Source organism: Trachurus trachurus, assembly GCF_905171665.1.
Source record: "Trachurus trachurus genome assembly, chromosome: 5".
In the NCBI taxonomy this organism is placed as follows: domain Eukaryota; kingdom Metazoa; phylum Chordata; class Actinopteri; order Carangiformes; family Carangidae; genus Trachurus; species Trachurus trachurus.
The window spans coordinates 8,986,791-9,009,442 of record NC_139896.1 but is presented as its reverse complement, the minus strand read 5'-3'; the positions used below and the strand labels follow the sequence as shown (position 1 = coordinate 9,009,442).

The 22,652-nt window shown below is 43.8% G+C and overlaps 1 protein-coding gene across 1 annotated transcript in view; it reads right to left on the bottom strand.

Annotated features, from left to right (window-relative positions):
- plxna1b (plexin A1b) overlaps window positions 1-22,652 on the bottom strand; it is a gene marked incomplete at its 5' end in the record, with an annotated part of 155,419 nt that overhangs the window by 23,668 nt on the left and 109,099 nt on the right. Inside the window, 8 exons of the mRNA XM_083972505.1 lie at window positions 1,623-1,859; window positions 2,924-3,017; window positions 6,541-6,708; window positions 9,651-9,787; window positions 9,880-10,003; window positions 12,991-13,142; window positions 19,201-19,391; window positions 22,206-22,302. Of these exons, the coding sequence (XP_083828631.1) occupies window positions 1,623-1,859; window positions 2,924-3,017; window positions 6,541-6,708; window positions 9,651-9,787; window positions 9,880-10,003; window positions 12,991-13,142; window positions 19,201-19,391; window positions 22,206-22,302 (1,200 nt within the window). The remainder of the gene's footprint in view (window positions 1-1,622; window positions 1,860-2,923; window positions 3,018-6,540; window positions 6,709-9,650; window positions 9,788-9,879; window positions 10,004-12,990; window positions 13,143-19,200; window positions 19,392-22,205; window positions 22,303-22,652) is intronic.

Here is a 22,652-nt window from a genome sequence, read left to right as displayed (position 1 = left end):
CTTTACCCGGAGCACGGTGGGGCAATCAGAGCTTTTCATTACAGAATTATATTTCAAGTTACAGGGGAAGAGAGGCGTGATTCTTCATTTCTAAAAAACTTCACCCTGATTGGTCGAGAGAAAAAAGGCTTTAGTTTTCCATGAAATTGCATGATGATGATCCCCCCCCCTCCCTTGCTCCTGAAAGGCTTTGAAGTTCAAGGGGAGAGGTGAAATGACAAAAGACAGTGTGTGTGTCTGTGTGTGTGTGTGTAGGTGGGGGGTGGGGCAAATGCTCTCAGGATTCAAATGTGTACTTCCTCTGTGGCTTAAGAGTAAACATGGCTGTGAAGTCTCGCCTCAGAAGTTATCTGATAGGAATCTGAGCAGGTGGCATAGCAACGCATGGGTCCATTTTATAAACATTACTTTTCCTTTGCACCTGATTTAAAAAAAAGAAGAAAAAAAAGAAAAGGGGAAGGACTTTTTCTTAAAGGTCTCCAAACCCCATCGGAGACAGCAGGTGGAGGAGGAACATCTTTGAGAGTTTTTTCTGTCAGATGTGCCTCCACCTTCAAAGGAAGAGGAACAAGTGTCTCCACAGGAATGTTCACAGCAAATCACTTCAAATGCCTGTCAGGAGCTTATCAGTTGTGTTGGATGCCACGTGGTTGCTGCAGCATTTTTCTTTTCTTTTTTTTTAAACTATATGTGAGATTGAACTTTTAAATGTTGACAGGAGCTGCTAATGTTGCGCTAACACTCAGCTAACCTCACTTTGTCCTGCAGTCCATCCACACCTGAATAAAAAGTTTTTTTTTAACATCTTTAACACTAACCACTCTCCATTATGTACATTTTGCAATGAAGAAGTGGAGGATCAGCTACATTTATGTTTTTATTGTACACATGTAGTCAGATTGTGGTTAGACATTCAAAAGTGGCTAAGACCCAAAAAGATTACAGTAATTTTGAATTTACACCACTCAATATTTTGTTGAGTATGAGTACTGGATGTAAAATGCCTGCAGATTGTAAACACGATCATTCTTTTGGGGAAAATATTTATATTCAAGACGCAAATAAAAACATTTTTTAACTTGTTTTTTCTTTTTGAAATAAAGTGCGTCGCCAATTTTGGAAAAAATTATCGCAACAAATCAAGATAAGGTGGAAATGCATAACAAAAAATGGGAAACCTTACGTTTGAGTAAATGTATATTAAGTTTACTGTTAATTTAATTTGAGTAGTTTTACATCCTTTTTTTTTTTTTTTACTTTTCTGTCCTGTTTTGGTCCTATTTTAGTATGTTGCCAGGTTTGTTCTAAATAAATTAAAAGTTTTCATCCAAACCACTCATGACTCTGACCTGGTTTAAGAAAAGGGCGCAGGTGGAAGAAGTAAAATAAGAAAGGTTTTACCAGAATGGAGAGAGGAGGGGAAGAAAAGAGACAGAAAAGATGATGGGAGAGAAGAGGAAAAGGAGAAAAGACAGAGTGAGAAAGTGGGAGATGAGATGGGGAAAAGGGAAAACAAAGAAAAAGTGAAGCAAAGTCAAGAGAAAGAACATGATGGATGTAAAACAAACCCAGGAAGAGACAAGGCCAAAACAGATCAATGCTAAGAGCACAAGGCAATTTACCTTGAGTATGAGTGGTGAGCTGGGCTTCAGCTCCAACATGCCCGAGGCGCTCAGGGGTTCGAACACGGGGTCCGGGTGGTAGCTGAAAGTCTCATTTACCACCAGCACGGAGCGCACGTCATCCATGACGAAGCCGATCTCGTCAGGGCTGCTGCCGGTCTCCGAGAAGCCCTTGTCCGATCCGGCCACAGAGGGCGCTAGACACTCCATCACAGTGTTGTTGACAACCGTACAGTTCTGCAGAGGTGGGACAGAGGGAGGACGGGCGTGAGGAGTGGAGGGAGGGAGGGAGAAAAGAGAGCAGGAGAGATAATATGATAAATAGTTAAATGAAGTTTGATGAGATTATTTAATTTCCCATTTAACAGCATTTCTACCTTGTTCACACCATTTGCTCTGTTGACTGGAGGTTTGAAAAATATCACCTTTTTAAAAAATCCTTGCATAAAATTGAACGTTAACTGAGACATAATCAGCATTATACACAGCGGCTGAAACACGGTGATGTGATGTGAGTGATTAAATGTCTCCGTAATGACATAATGAGGAAGAGGCTGGCTTAATAACATCAGTGTTGTAATCAGTGTTGATATCATCCGGAAATCCCCTGTGGGGTTCGACACTTAAATCAGTCACCGAAGAACAAATTAGGCTGTAATGACACACGGAGAGGCAGGAGAGGTCAGCCCGTAGCTGCTCGCCATAATGCAGCACGGCTAAAGAGACCTTGGCATAGCGGCACAGCATGTTATAGCCTTACATTAAGCCACATGCTAACATGTGGCTGTGTAAAATAAATTCCCAAAAGAAACGGACCCAAACTGTGTTTATAGGTCAACAGAAACATTAACCAAGCAAAACAAAAATCGACTGCAGAGACGGGGACAAAAGAGAAGGAAGGGATATTTTTACTTTCGGCTAAGAGCAGGAGTGAGAGAAAGGTTAGCTAAGCCCCGTGGTGCTAGGTGAAGAGAGGGGGATTTGCCAGAGCCGCTTTATTGCTGGTTGACATTTCAAAGGTTAAACTGCTAAAAGGAAATTCAACATCAAAAACAAACAGAAAATGGGCCCTTGGCTGGTTGACCGACGGGTCAGGTGTGTGCGTCGGTGTCTGTGTCCCAGGAGTGAGTGTGTGTGCGTGTGTATCATCTGAAAATCTTTTTTTCCCTCAAAGAGAAAGACAGCGAGAGAGTGAGGAAGACACCTATGTGCCTATACTGCTCTCGGTCAGGACTCAGGTCACTGCCTCGTTTTGTTTTGTCAATTCAAACTGTGTGTGTGTGTGTGTGCGTCCGACTTACATTTTCCGACTGGGCAGATCCGTACTTGGCTCTCATTCTAGGCTCCTTGATGGTGGCCAGATTGGTCCCAGTGATGGTCAACAGGGTTCCTCCGCTGAAAGAAGAAGAGGTAACAGAACAAAACGCTGGTGAAAATCAAGGCAAACACGATTATGCAACGCTACGGGGAAAATAAAAACACTTGAACGGGCCACTCCTGTGTCATATATTCATGTCTCTCTCCTGCCGTACGTTTCCTTCCATGCAGGATCCGAGTGCATACACTATTCAACAGACGTATCAGTGGAGATAAATGTTAATAAATCTGTTCTCTGTGGGAGCCAAGAGGGCCCTCCAGTTGGCGATTTACCATTAATGCTCGCTCCTGCTGTAGCCTTTTGCCTGCTTATTCATGGAAGCCCATTTTCAGGTAATGATAGTAATGGTAAAGCCCTTGCATGAATGTTAAAAGCTTGTTTAAACCGATATGGAGGCTGGAGGGAAGAATAAGAGAATATATAGCATTAATCCTGAGAGCCAGAGCTTTTGGCCTCTCCTCAGCACCTCTCCAAAGCCGGGGGAGATATTTTCAGTCTATTAAAGTTTCACGGTGGTATTTTTCAGCATGAGATGCACTCCGCAACCGCACGGGCTGTCGGTGATCCGACATGTTCTGTGACCTTTACACCTGTGACCTATTCAGGTCTATGTGACGCTGACCGGCAGAGACATGGGTAATATGGGTGAGAGTCCTATTCCCCCTACATGGCCTCCTCGACAGCCTCTGCTGGCCGAGAGCCTGAACTTTATCTGATGTGAGCTGTTCTGACAGCAGCTAAATAAGTTAGCATACAATACAACCCCCAAAAACTGGAGTGGGGGGTTGGACGAGGCCTGAAGCCCAGCGCCACTCTGAGTCACCACCGCTGCCACCGATGAACAAGACGGTGTATTATACAGTTAATACACTGGCTGTTTAACCCAGGCAATCACAAGCCAGAGAAAGAACATATTTCATATTATTGTTCAAGTGTTATAAAGACTGGGATGAAAGATCTACTGTAAAAGAAAATCACAACACATTGCTTGGCTCTTCTGAGTAATAATACCTCTACTTGTACTTGCAATCTACCAAACTAGACATTACATCCACTCTACGGTGGAATTAAAGCGCCCTGAAATGTAAATCTACAGGCAGCGAGGCCAGACAAGACAAAACATCCACATCCTGAAAGACGGCTGAAGAGGAGGAGGAGGACGAGGAGGAGGAGGAGGTCAGTGTCAGCCCTTCAGACGAGGGCGACTCTTATAAAAAACTAGAAAAAGCAGATGAGAGAGTGAAGTGAGGAGAGCATAGACTCACAGCTCTCTGGTGTGAAAACTGAGTGGTCAGATGTAAGGTAACAGTTAACATATAGTGGTGGTTCACAGTCTGTAAAACAAGGTACAACATGATACAATGTACTACACTGTGTAAACAAGATGAAGTCTCGCTCGCCAGACCCTCCTCCAGAGTAGGATGAAGTGTAACACAATCTCTGCACAACCATGTAGCCACGTTGTTCGCCCGGAGAACCTCCTCTTGAATGGCGAGCGAGAGCAAGTCTCAGTCATGTCAGATTTGTGTTTTAGACAAGGGAGGCTCTGTGCCGTTTGAAATAGCCCCGGCAACAGGGTCACCAAAGGGGACGCGGCGACAAAATGGCTTGGTAAATAAAAGCGTGATTGGCCTGGAGAACCGTGCGCCTCCTCCTCGGGGAGCGCTGAGCGAAACACCAAACACAAGCCCGAGCGCCGAGGTTATTTCCCCCTAAGGCTGGAGCCAACGCTTTCATTCTCCTTCCCCTCGCCTACTCTCAGCGTTTCATTCATCCCGTTCCAAATGAGACTTCTCATCCGCTCACACCTCTTTCGTGTGATGAGAGACTTTTGTCTCCCTGCAGAGTTTTTAAACGCCGCTCCCATTTTCACCTCAACCCCCTGCGACGATGCAGTAGTGGATTGTTATGCTGTCTGAACAGACACTGTGTCTGAGCTGCCCTAACAGACCGTTCTCCTCCTTCCTGACGTGACTTTAAATATGAAGCATCTTTACTGTGAGTGCAGCCTGTTTAAAAGGCAACTTAAAGGAGAATTCCGGCCATTTTTGCAAATAAACAGTCGAGCAGTGCTGTGGTAATGTCCATGATATCTCCGACCGTTTATTTTTGTAAAGAAATCATCACAACAAGGAAAAAGTGTTGGTTTCTGTGGCAGCGAGAGCAGGCGCTCTGCAATCGGATATTGATTATACTTTATTTATCCCCGAGGGAAAATTAGTTCATGACAGCAGCCTTAAAAAAAGAAAAGCATGATAATGTCTTTCCAGGACGTTTCAGAGTTAGGCTGTCTGAGGTGAGTGATTACATGCAAAAACACAAAGTTTATACTGTTTATACTGTTTATACTGTAGGCCTACACTATATGAGTTCAGTGGTGTCTCGTAAGGATTCGAGTCATGTACCATAGATATTTGATTGTTTTTCGAAAGAATTGCCCCCATGGGTTAGCGTTGTCGCTATCCCTAGCGCCGGGTAGTCATGGTGTAGCTCCAGGTTTGCCTGCATCAATTTTAGTGGCGTTTTTTGCTCCCCCCCAACACTGGGTGACCATCAGGACAACAATTTAGGGGTCAGAAATGGCCGGAATTCTCCTTTAACACAGTCAAAGTTACTTTTTCCACATCTGGTTCTTTTTTCTAGAAAAGCCCATAATATGGATTTCAGTTCAAAGTCAGTGCTATAGAGAAACATGTGGTTAAAAATTCAGGGAATAACATACGACAAGTTCCTCGAACTATACTTTTGAAGTAAATGAGACAGTCATCAGTGTTTGTGTGTGTGTGTGTGTACGAGCTTCATTTCTGAGCTGTGGAATAGAGGAGTTTCTAGGTCATGCTAGTGAGCCCATTAGCATTTGGAAGCTCCAAGCTTCGTTTTTTTTCTCCTCCACAACACAGCTTGTGTTTGCACAGGAAATCTTCCTGTGGCTATGTAGTCTCATTTCAATAAGTCAAGTAATATTTACAGATACATCTCGGCTGCACCTCATCAACTAGCAATGCACCGCTTCAGGAGCCTCCTTTACTGCTGTTCCTGCTCTCAAAGATTTACTTTTGAATCACAAAGATAAACAGAATAAATAATATGCCTTTGAAAAACAAGACGAGTGCGAAAGTGGAGAGCAATAGTTTTAGTCCTCCCAGACCCAGTCAGGGTGTGTGCCGGCAGAATAATACATTTATCACCTTTTACACATAGTTCATGTGTCACTTTTAAAGAAAATAAGGCAGTAACATATAGCAAAACCACCACTTGGTATTAATAATGTATTGCTATATCTCTATCTGTTCTATAGATGTACATCAATAAGAATTGTAGATCAAACACTGTGATGTTGATGTTAATTATAGATAATGAAATACGCCTTTTGCTATACGATGCTGCAGAAGTTGAAAAACACAATACTGCCCAGTTTTCATGCTTCCTCCCTGAATTATTTAGCGTAAATCACGTTTAGAGCGCACATGTAACATGTGTGCACTATTGGAAATCAATCAATCGTTTAGTCTATTTTAAAACACAGGTCCATCTCCTCACCTGGCGATGCTCCAGTCGGGCTCAATCTTCAGGATGGTGGGATCGTCGCTGTAGTTGAACTTCACCTCCGGGTTCCTCAGCTCGGCAGAGTTGATGTCCACCATGACCGGGGTGGTTCCTGAAGTTTGTCCCGCCGGGGTCACACACACGATCTCCTTCGCGGCCCGTCTGGAATAGCAGAAGAGGATGAGAGGAAGGGAAAGATATTACACACAAAGCTCTATGAAGGTCTCTCTTAAAGTGACTGTGTGCTCCAAGGACCAGTACTGTAAGTTCCTGAGAGGGATTTTGAGTATCTGGGGGTTGACTAAGACTCACTGATAGACACATTGAAAAAAAAAAAAAAAGACTGAAGTGACTGCATGCTGAAAAACAAAATCCTACTTCAGCCCTTAAATAACTCATAAATTATTTATCAGTTGCAACAAAAACACAGGCGCGAACACACACTCACATAATAGTGACACAGTCGCCTATTCACAAGGCCAGCATCTTTCAGTCTGTCCAGTCGTGGTTTCATCAGCCCAAATCACAGAGTGCTGTGCTTCAAAGCCCTCTCCCTCTCTCTATCTCTCTCTCTTTTCTCTTTTTTCTCTCTGTCTGTCTGTTTGTCTGTCTCTCCTTCCCCCTCCTGCGCTTTTTCTGGCTGACAGATCTGAAGTGGCAGATCAGGCTGGTCGTGTCTCTGTGTGATGTAACTCCCTCCCTAGCAGACAGGCAGCCAGCTGTGACCTGCTGGGAAACTTTGTGCTGCTGCCAGAAACTTTGTGCTCTACTCCAGTGGCTCATTGCACTGTGCCCTCCCCCCACCCCCCTCCCCCCTCCCCCCACTGTCAGGGGCAGACGCTGGTGGCCCAGCAGCGCGGCTGTGGCTACCAGTGGGACAGCGTGTGTGTGTGTGTGTTTCTACAGTACCTGTGAGCTAAATCAGTGAATCGAACAGGTGCACTTGCACTGCGAGGAGGTCTGAGCATTTGCATATAAATACAGTACAGTTAGAAGATTAACATTGTGTAAGTATGTGTTTTGCGTCACTCAGCGTCTGCTAACGTCCTACAGTGCACCGCGAGCGTGTGTAAATGTGTGTGTGTGCATTGTGCAGGCGCGATGGCAGACGGCACAGTGTGAAATTTTGAACATGAGAAGAGCAAGCTGATCTGTACACAAATCCTCCCCCGTTATCTGCTGTGAAAGTGAAATCCACAGAAAGATGGAAGACGGTGGAGGAGATGAAAGAGTGAAAACCTATTTTGGCAGCTCCATTACAGCAGCTCGTGGTTTGGTTCGGGTGGGGCTGCGCTGAAATGGCAAAAGAAAGCGCTCACACACACACACAGAAAAAAAAAGGGAATCGGGCGTCTTTGTTGGACGTATTCCCGCCGTCTCCAAGAGGCACTTTCAACAGCGTCCTCAGACCGAAAGGGGACTGAAGAGTGGATGATGACAGAGGAAGAAGGAGGAAAAAAGGGACAATATACCCCCCAAAAAAAGAGAAAAAAGGAAAAGAAAAATCCACGTTTTCCACATTCCACTAGTGCTGTGTTTCCATGGCAACCGTTTTCACAACATTGTCGCCGTCGAAGAGCGCCCGTGGTGCCACACATACGTATTTTTGACAAGGTTGCGGCCACACAAAAGCAAGCCAAGAGGCAATACGGAGAGAAATAAAAGAGAAGGTAAAGAAAAGGGGGTTGCAGGGAGAGATAAGAGGATGAGTGACTCGGGGTAAATAGGTTTTGATTAAAGCGGAGGCCCCACTGAATACAAAGACACATTAAAGAGATGGACTCAACCAGTTCATTACTTTGGCCATAAAGGTTATTGCTGCTCAGTGAATGAAAGGCCAAGACTATTATGTTCACCTTTCTCAGGATGTGCTACAGAGCTTTAAATTGGCCTTTACTTTTCTTTTGATATGATATAAAAAGAACTTGAGAGGTCCAAGCTCATTAGTTTAACCTGTCATTTGTTGCCCGAGAGAAAGAAAAAGAAAAAAACCCACTACAATAAAAAAAAGAAGATGCATTTTGGAGAAATCGCTCTGGAAAGAGAAACAAGAAGAAGAAAGAGAAGTTTTCTTTTCTTCCCTTCTCCATTTGGCCGTTGTCATCTTGACCAGGAAAAAGCTTCTGTCTGGAAATTCCTCTCAGTATATACGTAAGTGTTTGTTTTAATTCACCGACAATCTTTTCTGCGAGGTGTCTTTTCTCTGCCATCTGCCCGACGCCATACATGGGTGGATTTAGTCCTGAGCTCAATCCACTGTCACTTTGCCAGGAAGGGACTCAAAGAAACAATAGAGTTCTTGGCTCGGAGGAATTAGAGTCATATCAAATTGGATCTATGTCTCCTCTTCTTGAAATCGTGGCACAATCTCGTGCAGAGTGAGTGACAACAGAAGATAACAGTGGCAGATTATTCTAAAAAAAACTTAAAAAAAAAAAAAAAAAAGTAATTCAAACATGGGTTCAAAGGAGGCAAAATGTGAGTTACCAATTACCAGCAACCATATCATTCCTTTCAAATTATAGTCATATCTCTGACAAAATGTGGGCCATGCATTTAAGTCATTCACAGCGCAACTGAACAGTGATATCAGCCTCCCAGAGAAAGGCTAGTACACTGTCATTCACACAATTGCTGTGAATTACAGTACAGCAGGTCCTGCTCTTACTGGCTGCATTTATAGACCTGCAGCAGATCATAGGCAGTGACCAGGGGGACACGGTAACACGATGCATCATTACGTTTAAAGCTTCATCGTGGAGAGCAGCATAGGGCGACTACACAGGGACAGAGATGGATGCAATTTTGGCTTTGTATTACAGGAGTGAAATTAGTCCAATTTGATCATACCTTGCAAAACTAACACCACGTGTTCACTGTTTGGACAGATTATAATAATAAACTCCCTCCAGAACTTCACAAAGGAAGTTAATTGCCCTTTTTCTATGTAAAATCAGCTCCTTCTAATTTTTTTTTCATGATGAAAAGGAGTGTGTGCACTGATATTTGAATTTTTGACTTGAATTATATGTTAAAATACCATAGTTATATATTACTGTCAACTTTAAAAACCTAAGATTTAAAAGTACTTAAGATTCACGAACCTCTCAAATCGGCAGGGGTGAAGTCCTATCTTCACAGCCACTGCGCTTCCTGCATTAAGATGACTGCCTTCAATGGTGATCCTGGTTCCTCCTGACAGCGGGCCGGTGGAAGGATTGACGCGGGTGAAGTACGGAGACTGAAGAGCGACAAACGGACAGGTTAAGCATGACTTCTTGGCTTCACCATGGGAATCAAATTCTCTTTAAAAAAAAAACACCCAGTGCTTACCACAAAGGTGAAGGCCTTGGTGGAGACAGCTTTGTAGTCGGGGTGAATGCAGTCCCTCACACACACCTCCACCTGAGCCTCCTGCACCCGGTAACCTGTTGCATCGTTGAGCCGACACACAATCCTGAAAAAGAAAAAACACACAAAAAAGAAGAGGAGGAGAGATGAGTTTTATTTTGAACACTTCCCTCAGTGAATGCACAAGTTGCAAAGTTTTCTTTTCAATGTTTGTTTTAGAATAAGGCCGCTTCTTGCAGAAGAAAGAAGCTTATCCAAACAATGACAAAGTGATGAAAAGAAAACAAGAGGAGGAAACAGCAGAGAACAGATGATAGTGCATCATTTTTTTTCTCTTCTGCTCTGTCTGAGTCAGAGAGAAAAAACATCCCAATAGCTCAGAATAAACTATTTTTCTGTTGACTTATTCATAAAAATCACAGAGAGCAGACCGAATGCTCTATTAGTGGAAATCTGCAGCGCTAAGACAGGGAGGAGTTCAGTGTGTGTGTGTGTGTCTGCATTAGTACGTAGTGTAGAAGCATAAGCCTCGCACTTGGCCCTGGGCGCTGGCTGGCCAAATGAAAATCCACTGGAGAAATGATTGAGTGAGGGGAGGAGTGGCGGTGTAGCCCACAGGGAGGACACACACACACACACACCGACACACACACTCTCGCTCAATCACGTACACACACTTACTTCATGTTTCACCCACTGGAGACACACTTGACTGTTAATTAGCCAGAGCGAATGAATGAGACGGAGGGAACGGGGGTGAGAGTGCAGAGGAAAGACGGAGGAGGAGAGAGGGTTAAAGTGAGAGAGGCTGATTAATTGAACAGGCTCATATCCTACACATCTCACCCCCCAGTTCCCTTAGATGAGTTATTAACTCTCCTGCTTCCATCCTCCCTGCAGGTGGCCATGGCAACTGCGGCGCCGCGGCGACAATGAATTCCACATTCCGATGCTGTGCGTTGCCATTGTTTTATTTTTTTTTTATTTCCTCTTTCATTTATTCCCCCAGTGATTAAAATGCACGGACAGCTTTCAGTTAGCAGCTGCATCATTACTGCACAGATGACAGGTGGCTACGTTTACCTGTTATTACTGTACGTGATTAGAAAGACTGAAAGTTCAGGGGTGCATTTGTAAAGATGACAACGTTGTAAATTATATATCACTCAATCAAGCGACTGAGGTGAAATGTGATCGTAAAAAAAAAGAAAAAAAGAAAAAAAACTAAACACATGTCAAATTGTCACACAGAAAATACTAATAAGGCAATAAAAAAAGGGGATATTGGATTCTGTTTTTCTCATTAGTGGCAATGATTTACTTTTCTCCATGTGGAATCAAACCCATCTAGTAAATATTTAATGACTGAGGTGATTGACAGGCGAACCGAAAAAAAAAACAAAAAAACTGCATTTACTTGCAGTTTAATTCCACGACAATCACACAAACAGGGAAGAGTGTGTCTCGGTTGTAAGAGAAGTGCAAATGTTGGAAGAGAGAAAAGACAAAGCCATGAACATGAACATGAACAACGCGTCTACATTTTGCCCAACAATCAGCGCACCTCCTCCTCCTCTCCTCTCTCCTTTCTCTCTCTCTCTTGCAGTTGACCTTTGACCTTTGCTGTCAGTCCCGTAACCCCGTCCTGTCTCCTGTGCTACAGCTCTGAAAGGGTCAGGGGGGGGTGACGAGATCAACCAGGCCACTAATGGCACCGTATGGCTAACATCACTTTTAATTAGCATGACAGCCTCACTGCCAGCAACGCCCTCCTCCTCCTCCTCTTCATCCTCTTCCTGTGGGTGCTATGGCAACAAGCCGATGCAACTTTTAAAAGGCTGACAGGGTTAAGCATCGGCACCTTTATGGTTTTTTTGAACACGAGGACAAAATGCGCATGTGATGAAGAAAAAAAGTTGGAACAAGTAACCACTTGATATTCCTCTGCCTGCTACAGATGCACGTTCAAAAATAGCATGTTCTGCCCCGAACACGACAATATATCTTGACATAAATTATAAATCAAGGCTGACATATCACTGCCATTTCTCTAAACCCATTTTGGGAACACCTGTCATCGCTAGTGAGAGCTGCAGAGCATTGTGTTGTCCTGACTGCCAAACCATCAAAGTCACATTTCTTCTACTTCCTTCTTAGTGAGGGGGCAGAGTAGAAAACAAAATCTGCTGGGACTGTGCTGCACAACTCAGCAAATGGAGCATTTGTGTACAGATGACAGCTACATAGTTGGAAATAGAACATTGAGGACACCTCCAGCTGTGACGAGCGTCCCCAATTTTTTTTTTTTTCTTCCTTCCTCGGCCTAAATTGTTTCTTCTCTTCTCTTCTGGATGAATTCGACATAAAACAGAGCGTGTGACTAATCCAGCGGTTCCTCTGAAGGCCGCAACGTTTATGGTTAGCTGTCATAATGGAGCACCAGCGTCACACTGGCTGTGATTGTCAATTATTTTTCCATTTTGAATGAAATCTAATTGTTCAGTCCCGTGTTATTAGTTACATACGCACAAAAGGGAGAATTATGGCGATGAGGCAACCTGTTTACAGTCAAGACAAAGACTTCGGTCATGTCCAATAAAGTGAATTCACTCGAGGGCTATGATTGTTTACTGCTTTTGCACGAGTACTTCATTTCCCAGAATATACTGTGCTACTGCTATTGAATGGGAGTGAAATTCCACCCATGGCACCAACAGTGATTCAGAATTAGTTAACATAACTTAATCAGAGGTACTGTAGCGTTCGAGATATATACCACCCTCTGCAAAAGTCATTACATTTCTCCAGGAATGGGTAAAATTAATTCTGATGAATGTGGTTGCACAAAGTGTTTCAGTTCTGACTGAGCTGAACTCAGCTGCTGTCAGACTTTCAAACGCAGCATGAGCCTTCTTGTGAAGAATTGGATTTGTTTTTAAAAAAAGGGGGGGGGGGGAAGCAGCATTTAACCCTGGAAGGTTTCGGTGAAGGAGAGGTCTGAGAGGGAGCCACGGTGTTGCACTCGGTGTAACATCGATACTGGGACGGTGTAAGAGGAGTGAAACGATGAGGACGGAGATAGTGTCAACGTACTGCTCGGCGCTGATGTATTGGTCCTCCTGGGGGTTGCAGGTGACCTTGCCGATTCGGACGCCGGTCTGAATGTCTTTGAACTGCAGACCCAGGTTCTCGCCGGTGATGGTCAACATGGTTCCTCCCTGTCTGGGCCCCGTCTCTGGAAACAGCTGCATGGAAGAACAAAGGACAGAGGACATATGTTAGCCGGAACAACATGCGGCGATACTTTTTTCTCCCCCCCAAAGCAGTTCATCATAGTTTGTCTACGGTACGTTGGCATCAAATGACAGTTTACTTAAGTCATTATGATCATCTCCCATTCTGCATGGATCAGACACTTGCCACCTCATTAAGTGAGATTGAAAAATGACCTCGGATCCATTAACTCCACCTCAACTCAGTCAAACAATCACAGCCTGCCAACTCGCACACTTAACCCAGACCCACCCATCAAGTCCTCGCGCGCATCTCTCATTTAACCTTGTGACGATTAATCTACTCAACACAATTACTGCACACAACGACCTCTGCTCCCTCTCTTTCCCTCTGGAGGTCTGAGAAAGGTGTGCGGAGGTGCTAATGGCTACCCCGGGCTAGCATGGTCGCTAATCACGGTCCCATTCATCCAGCCCCCCCGTCGCAGACAATGGCCCCCTTTGGTAATCAGTCATTACTAGCATAATTAGGGCTAAAGCTAATTGGATTAGAAACTGGTGAAGGAGGAGTGGGGTCATTTGTTGTGACGGGGTGATGGGAGGAGGAGGGCGGAGGGGATGAGACGCTGGTGGGTGGGTGTAGGGAAGGTCACACTTTGACCTCAGTTTCCATAAAGGAAGGAAAAAATAAATCATCAATGATCGCGCTCCTCTTGCTCTCAGTCACACATTTGCCCCGTAAATGTGAAGCCCACAAAAATACATCCAAGTGTTATTTCACATTATTCAATTCAATTCAAATGTATTTATATAGCACCATATCATGCAGAAGCAGTTCAGAGTGCTTTATGTACATAGAGATAGGGCAAGATATTAAAAAGTAAACAGCAATAGATACTAAGACGCACATTATTTCACCTTTATATATTGAAACTAATAATAAATACTTGATTCAACTGGACAAATATGCAGTTGATTCAAAGGAACCTTTCCTTACTATACGCTCGCATATATAATTATCATATATTGCATTCAAACAATGGAGGAGAGCTCCCTCCATTTGTTCAATCCGGTTCTATTTGTCCCTTCAAAGGTCAGTGCTGTCAGGACAATTTGGAGCTGGTTAACTTGATTAATTTGTCAAACCCGAGCTGAAGTTGAACTTTACGTCAAGGTAGCATGTTAACTTACTTTGCCTGCGAGAAGCAAATTCACTCATAGCAGCGATTTCAGTGACATGAACCGATTCTGATCTTGCGGGTATAAATAATATCATGGCCTGGCTTATTCTACTGTGTTTTAACTTTACATCTGATGTCAAATATAGTTTGACATTTTTGGTGAAATACGTTCATAGATGTGAAGTTTGATGCTGCTGCTCTCTGTCCAAGTGAAGCAAAATCCACCCACCAGCTTCCTAAAGGGTTAGGGTTAGATGGATGGGAATATTCACTGTTCAGTCATGAGCCATGAATGTTTTTTTACCATCTCTAAACAACAAAACAAATAAATAAGTGTATCTCAAACTGCCAACCTGTTCTTTAAGTGCGTCTACAGTCTCTCAGGTGAATTAGTTGCACTCTTCTGAGCGACTCACAGCTCTGTTTCTCCACCTGGAGCCTCACAATGATCTCCCAGGCTAACATCATTATAGAAAAGGTGGCGGGCTAGTAAAAGCCACAGGTGTTCAGGACACCACTAACAGAAACACACAATGGGAACAAAGCCCAGTGTCATGCAGGCCAGAGCTGAAATGCCACAGTGATACAATTAAGGAGTGTTTTTCGATCTTACACCAGCTCGGCTTCTGATGAACATCGCTCCTCCTTCCTTCGCCCTTTCCCTCTTCCTCTCCGGACTTTTCTTGGACAGTCTCTTGGACTTTTTTTTTTTTTTTAATTCACTCTGTTTCTTTGTCAATGTGTCTGAATGCATATATTTCAGCTGGAGACAAAAGAGTGAGTGGCACACAGTAGTGCACCAGTCACAATCTTCAGATATGGTAATCAAATCTCTCCGTCTCTATAAGCACTGGCTTATCGGAAACACACACGCACGCACACAGACAGACGGGCACACACACGGATACACAAGTTGTTACATCCACAACTAAACAACACAAACAAAAGGCCCTTTTTGATAAGAGCCACCGGCCTAAACACTCCATCTATTCTTCTTTCGTCGTCGCACTTCTCTACACCCATTCAAACTCCCCTTCTTTCTCTTCGTCTCCGACTTGTCCCGTTGTGTCGGAAGCTTTGTGTGAGGCCTATTGTGGCCGGCTGAGCGGCAGCGCACAGATAGCATCTGCTAGTTATAGCAGGAGGAGGAGGAGGAAGGGGGAAGCAGGAGGTACAGAGAGAGATAGAGGGGGAGAGATGATATGAAGATGGTGTAAGGTTTCTGAAGTTTATCTGCGATATGAAAGCCTCGGAAAAAAAACAAAGTCACAAACAAGCTGATGGAGGGAATGAAGTGAATGAGGAGGAGGCAGGGTAATAGAAGGCTGAAATTATTATATACAGTACGATGGAGTAAAGTATATCGAGATGTGACGCCTTATACGAGACAAAGCAGAGGATACTGGGCTGTAAAGACAAGGGGAAATGAAAGTGAGAAGAACTGAGAGGTCGGATGGCGAGAGGGGGGAAAAAAGAGAAATGGTTGGAGGTGAAAGTGAGGAGAGAGTGACAGAGGAAACAGGAAGGAAGATAAGAAACAGAAGAAGAGGGAAATAGAGAGGCAGAGAGAGAGAAAAACAAGTCCCGCAAAGGCCAATACTGCAGCTTAACAATACACCAGGGAGAATTCGTTGGCCTTTAGACACCACACAAACACTGAAACCGGACAAAGACGCACACACACACACACACAATTTTTCACATACACAAGATCACAAAGAACATGTGCCACGTGCTAAGACGATAAAAATGCATAAACACACCCACATTTACACACACAAACACACACACACACACACACACACACACACACACACACACACACACACACACACCCACACGCTGGCATGGCCTGTGTTGTTTTAATTGGTTTCTAAGGGCTAGCTGTAATGCTCGTCCTGTCCCCTAGGAGAAGGCAGGCAGGAGATGATGGATGATGGAGGGCCAGGCAGCATCCAAGGCCAGTACTAGGACACTGCTGCACTGCACTGGGAGACAACACCGGCCAGACTGTGTGTGTGTGTGTGTATGTGTATGTATGTGTGTGTCTGTGGTGATTTTGGGGGCCCCACATGAACTACCCATTGTTTAGTTGCTGTTTATTTTATTTTTCGGGTTTTAAATATCTAATATCAGAATGTAGACACCTCAGAGAGAGTGTGTTTTTTGGCTCATGTGTATGTGTCTCTATCTCACACACACACACAGTACATAAACTGTGTGTTTCCTTGCTGTGAAGGGAGTTACTAATTAATCTTAGTGCACAGTGTCAGCCCAGAGAAAAAATATAACACAATGAAAATAGCGTTTTAATGGTCTAACAGCTAAAGTCTTACAATGTCTAAAAACCAAATCATTTAGGAGCTAAAACATCGACTGCTGTGTTTGGAGAGCAGTCCTTAGGTGCCAGAGCTATTACTGCAGCGGTAGCTAACTGCACATTATTGAACAACATGAAACAGCAATAGCACACTCGGAAATGACACCGAATGGGTTCAACACGTGCAGCTCTGTAAGCTCCGGATAGCTCTGTCTGTGTGTGTGTGTGTGTGTGTATATATGTGAGTATGTTGGTCACACTCTCTCTCTCCAGTGGCGTTTCCTTTGCCGGTCGAACACACATTCTTCGGTCCAAATTAAATTAGTGGCTAATCCGCAAGCTAATGGCCACACAGCCGCTAGCAAGCTGCAAAAAAAAAAAGAACGAACAAAGCAGCCCAAATGAAGCAAAAAAAGGAAAGAAAGAAAGAAAGAAAATAAACAGAGGAGGATCAAACAGGAAAAGAGGGATTTGAGTGAATGGATGGTAAGAAGCGGGGTAATATTCAATTTGTGTGGTGGATGTGATGCTCTTTTGGAGAACTAAAGGATGAAATGGCAGGAGAGAAAGGAGCGATATTCTTTGTCGCCTGGTGGATGCTCTTTTGGCATTAAATGTCACACTGCAAATGTCAAAGGTGGAGAGGAGAGGTGATAGCACTTCCTCCTGTGTTTTCTTCCTCTTCTTCTACTTCTTCTGTGTTCTCAAAGCGGCAGTACGTTTCTCCTCCTGCTGTTTTCTGAGGCTCTTCTGCGCCTGCTTCTTGACTGCCACCAACATCTTGCCCCGAGGCCAGGATTTACCCCTCAATATGCAAGCAGGAGCACATGCTTGCATGCACACACACACGCACACGCACACACACACGCACCCCCCCCTCCCATCTTTCATATACACACACAACCCAATTGCCTCTGTACGCTTGTTTCAAAGAGATAACTGAAGCGAGCAAGAGGAGAGAGAGAGAGAGGGAGCATTAACGAAAGGATTTATCTATGTGCCAGTGCCCCAATTATCCAATATCTCCATTACGTATTCAGAGAGAAGAACCCGTGTCACACAGGAAATGTACTGAGGGCTCCATCCATACAAGTCTGTACTGGTGAAATAGGCATTCATTATAAGCCATACATATATTTCATACTCATTTAAATGGAGAGAAATGGCACTCGTTTTACCTGAGATGATGCTTCATCTTATTTAAGATACAATTATAGACCGGAGGGGGAAAAAATACTGTGTTAAAAGCTTGAGGAGAGATGATGGAGAGAAGGAGAAAAAAAGGAGAGGAAGAAAGCAAAAAGGACAAATGACACATGGCGTGAAAAGGTAGAGCGTCTAGACGCGCCTCGCGCAGCAGCGCGGTGGCTTTCCAACCGCGCTCTGCGTGTGCGCGAGCGTGCATGTGTCAGTCCCAGTGGTGAGCTGTAGAGACGGCGACCCAGGTCACAGTCGGACGAGGACCACCGCCACGGTTACCGGCGGCAACAGATGGGTACGCCATGGTGTTTTAGACGCCTTAGCTCAACCCAGCTTGTCAGATGCACACAAGCGCACACACACACACACACACATACACACACACAGTCTGCACCCATAGTGGGAGACAATTAGCAAACTTCCACATTCTCTGTTTCTTTGTCTCTCTCTCCAACACACACGCACACACACACACTTGACAACCACCTTCTCTGCCTCCTCAGGTGTGTACATGTGTGTGTGTTTGTGTGTGTGTGTGTTCAGCCATCATCTCTAATCATGTCAGCGTGTTCAGTCTTGGTGTGTGTGAACTGCCTCCTCCTGGCCGGCCCATCTGTGTTGTGCTTGCAGTCATGGTGATGGCTTCTAAGTTGTCCATCCTCCCCGCTGCCCTCCCTCCTACCATGTCCCCTTCACCCACTGAGGCCAAACAATGACACAGCACAGGTAGGGATTTCTAATCTTTTTTTTTTTTTTTTTTTTCGGAAACTATTTTCTTACTTGAGAATTCACTTTGGAAAATACTCGGATTCGTGCGAAAAGGGCCGGGGGTTCAGTCTCAAGGTTGCCCGACAAGCGGTAATCACAACACTGTTATAATGGCCAGATTGTCCCTTGAACCTCCTCCCCCCCTCTGACCCCTGCCCTCGTAGAAAACCTGACATGTTTGTTATTAATGAGGCTGAGTCGCTCGGCAACGAATACCAAATAAGCAGTCGAAGTGTCTGGTTTAACTTTAGCGGCGCTAGGAGAGTTGTTTTTCCTTAACATGGATTTAGCAGCTGCCTGCAATGTTGATTTTACAGTGAGCTGTTTACTTGCCTCATGGACCTTGAGGCGACGGCATCAGCTTTTTAAAAAATAGCAGAAAAAGGAGCAATTTTATGAGGTTTTAGCTTTATTTACATAGTGAATTGGGTGTTTTATGCAAACAGTTTAAAATGTGTAAAGTAATGAATGTGAAAAAACCAAATTGGATTTTGGACATATGCACGGCCAGGTAATGGTCGTGACCTTGCACACTGAGCTGCTAATGTGGCGTTATGTATGTGTAGCCTACAGTACATGTCATGATAATAACGCAGCTTACCTTGATGATCTTGGGGTGTGCGCAGCGGCTGTTTCCTGTGGTGGCGTGCATCCAGGTGGTCTCTGGGGGGGTACACTCCTGCCTCAGGGAACACTTCTTCTCCTGCACGCACCAGCCGCACTCAAACCTGGGGTTCGCCTTCAGACACATCCCACAGCTGTCCCTTAATGCGTAGCACTTATACAGGTGTGCTGTAAAAAGGAAAAAAGAAAGAGAATGAAGCATCATGGAATAAATGGCAGGGAAATGAGGAGAGGGAGATAATAAAACAACCTCACTGTTGTGTCCTTGAGAAGAACAGGGGATAAGAGGAGTTATAATAAAAGGAAACAGATATGAGCCAGAAAATAAGTATTTTTTATTATTAAGTAAAAACCACTTGAGAAAACTAGACTTTATAAAACAAAAAGAAGCTGATCTATACTTAGTGGTTTAAACAACTCAAACCAAGGTAAAATAGCCACAGAACAAACCTCCCTGCAAAAGCGAGTGAGACTAATGATTTCAGTTTACTACAGCTGGAGCTGAAAGCAACACAACACACAGTCTGGAGGATAGTGAATGGCCCATTGGCCCTGGCTGCATCTGTGCTCCATCTCTATACCCGACCACCGCAGCCGTAACATTCACTAACAATAATGATTGTGCAGGATTGCTACAAAACAACAGACCAACTAAGTGCGCAACAACCAACAGAGTTTTTTTGGGGGGTGGAAAATAACCAAATTCTTCCTTTTAAGTTTCTCAACTTTGATGCAAAATAACCCCCTCAAAACTTCCTCAATGTCAAAGAGACAAAGTTAAGGCACCATGTCCCACAGGCCTCAGGAATTGTACAGTGAAATCTTTTCCCTCTCTCTCTGCTCTTCCATCCCCAAATCCCATTGGTCATGGAGCAGCTTTAAAGCAACCCTGTACCAATTACTGACTGCTAAACGACTCCTCTCTAATTACATTAACATATCAGTATTTAAGACAAGTGAGCATCGCTCTCCACCAGATGATTATCATGATTGAGAAATAGGGAGGGGGCTGGCAGCGGAGAGAGACAGACAGACAGGGAGGAGGGGAGACATATTGGGGCTTCAGGTCGCCTCCAGATGCACTTGAGGAGATTTACACTTGAGATAACACACAATGCATAGACACTGATGCATGTTGCTGATATTGTATGCTGTCAATGCTGCTGCATATAATGGCTGCCATTCAGCAACAGCATGTCCTTGGGAGGAACCATTGAGTGTCAAAGCATTTTATGTTGCCTCCATGAATGTAAACACCCCATTATTGCAGAATGCAGTCACATATGTTACAATGGTATATGTTACACACACTCCCTTCTCTGTGACATATCTGCAGCCTGAGAGGTATGTGAAATCTGAGACTCTAACAGCTTGCTCGGTACATTTAGACTACAGGGAGTGACATCAGTAAACGGAGCAAAGTGACTCCGTGGTGTTACCTTACATTACTGACAAAATGGCAATGATCACCTCTTCACAGACGTTACAGATGTAACAGCGTCTCTTATCTGAAATACGACACAAAAATCTCAGATCCTCGCTGTGTCTTTAACCATCAAAGAGTCGCAAATAAGACCAGACAATGCAGCTGCCTCTGTTGCACAAAACTCCTTGTGCTTGTCATCTGCAGTTTCAGTATTGAACGCAGTGGTAAAGCTGGCAATGGTGTTATTGTACCTCACAGCAGGAGCATAATGTTACAGCCCCCCACCGTGCTGTACGGGTCGCAATAATTATGGACACGGCGCTATAAAGACTGTCCTACCAGTAATTATATCCAACAGACGTGATCTCACTGTCTCTCCCCCCCCTACAGTTGTACATCGATTGTGTGTATGTGTTTAATCATGGTTCTTTGTTTGGAGGGAGAGGCGGGGCTATACATTAGAGTATATATTACACACTTGAATACCGCTTCAGCAGCAGACATATGCACTATCTACACGATCATGTAATGACAATACCCATCAGTCCGAGTGGGGACGGACAGTTACTCAATGAAGGTGTCATAGATATCTATGATCCAAAATATAACAATAGGTGCTGTGGAGCTGGAAAAATAGGTTGAAATCTAAAAAGAAAAATAATATCACACTAGAGTTTAAAGTCTCAAATGCTTTCTCATTTACAGCAGGGGAGTAACAATAAAATAAATTTAAGTAATCATCATTGTCACACTGTAACAAAACCATAAGCAGCATTTTTGCCATGGATGAATCTTGCAATAACACCTAATGCACCTCATCTGCTCTTGAATGTGTTTTTAAGTATTATAAGACTCTGGATGTGACATTTTATTAACCTATTTACTTTCACAAATGCAAATACTGCAAATCCCAAATGTTGTTTAACAGATTCACCTTCAGTTCATGATTATTCTGACACTAGTTTATCAGTCGTTTTCCTGCTTGCTTCAGCCTGTGACCTGCTGTTGTTTATTTGAGAACTATTACCAAACACAAAGGAGCTGATGAGGTAAAACCTGAGCCCTGACAGACATAATTACTGGTCAATACATGCCATAGTCATAGTGGATGTAAATGGCCTAATGCATAGCGCAATGTGTGCGTGTGTGTGTGTGCCTCTTACACTGAGGTGTGTTAAAAGTAAGTTGCATTTTTTCTCAGATATCAGTAGACATGCAACACAAGGATGTAAAACAAGGTGTTCAATGCTCTAGTGAATATCACATGCACCCATATACAGTACAACGCATAACGCACAGTCTTTGAAGCTCACAGATCACAGATCTGGAGAAGAGTGGGCTGACTGAGAGATTCTGGTCACAGTATAAATTATTTACAGTGCAGCTGAAGCTGAATGTTTAAGATCCTGCAAATCCTGGACTGTCTTTTTTTTTTTTTTTTTTGGATATGCTGTGTCAGCCGTAACTCCACACAAAGACATACTGGGGATTGATTCATTTCTTATGTGTGTATAGTAAAATAATAACAATGTATAAAATCTATTTGGAGCACCCACCTTGGATGTTGTAGGGGTTGTCAATGACGAAGTTTCCGTTCCACACCACAGACAGGTCCACTGGCAGGTCACTGATGTCATTACCCTCATAGTTATACTGAAAAATAAAACAAACAACATCACCGTTAGCATTCATAGTCACTGTAAACAGTGTTTTTTTTTTATATCAACGTATGATATTCTCAATATTTTCATGAAACATCAAATTAGAAAAAGAGAGAAACAGCCAAACAGCCAATACCGAGACAGAACACAGTTCAGCTTGTGGCTGGTAGTAATATCACAGCCTGCGGCGCTCACATAGTTGAAGGGCCATAAAAATGAATGATGAGAGACAGGCTATATTGTGATTTTAACACACGGCACATCCGCCGCAGCCCGGCTTAGCACAGAGTTGATTAAGAGATTGGAATCCCCATCACTGTGTGACTCATTCCATTCCAGTGA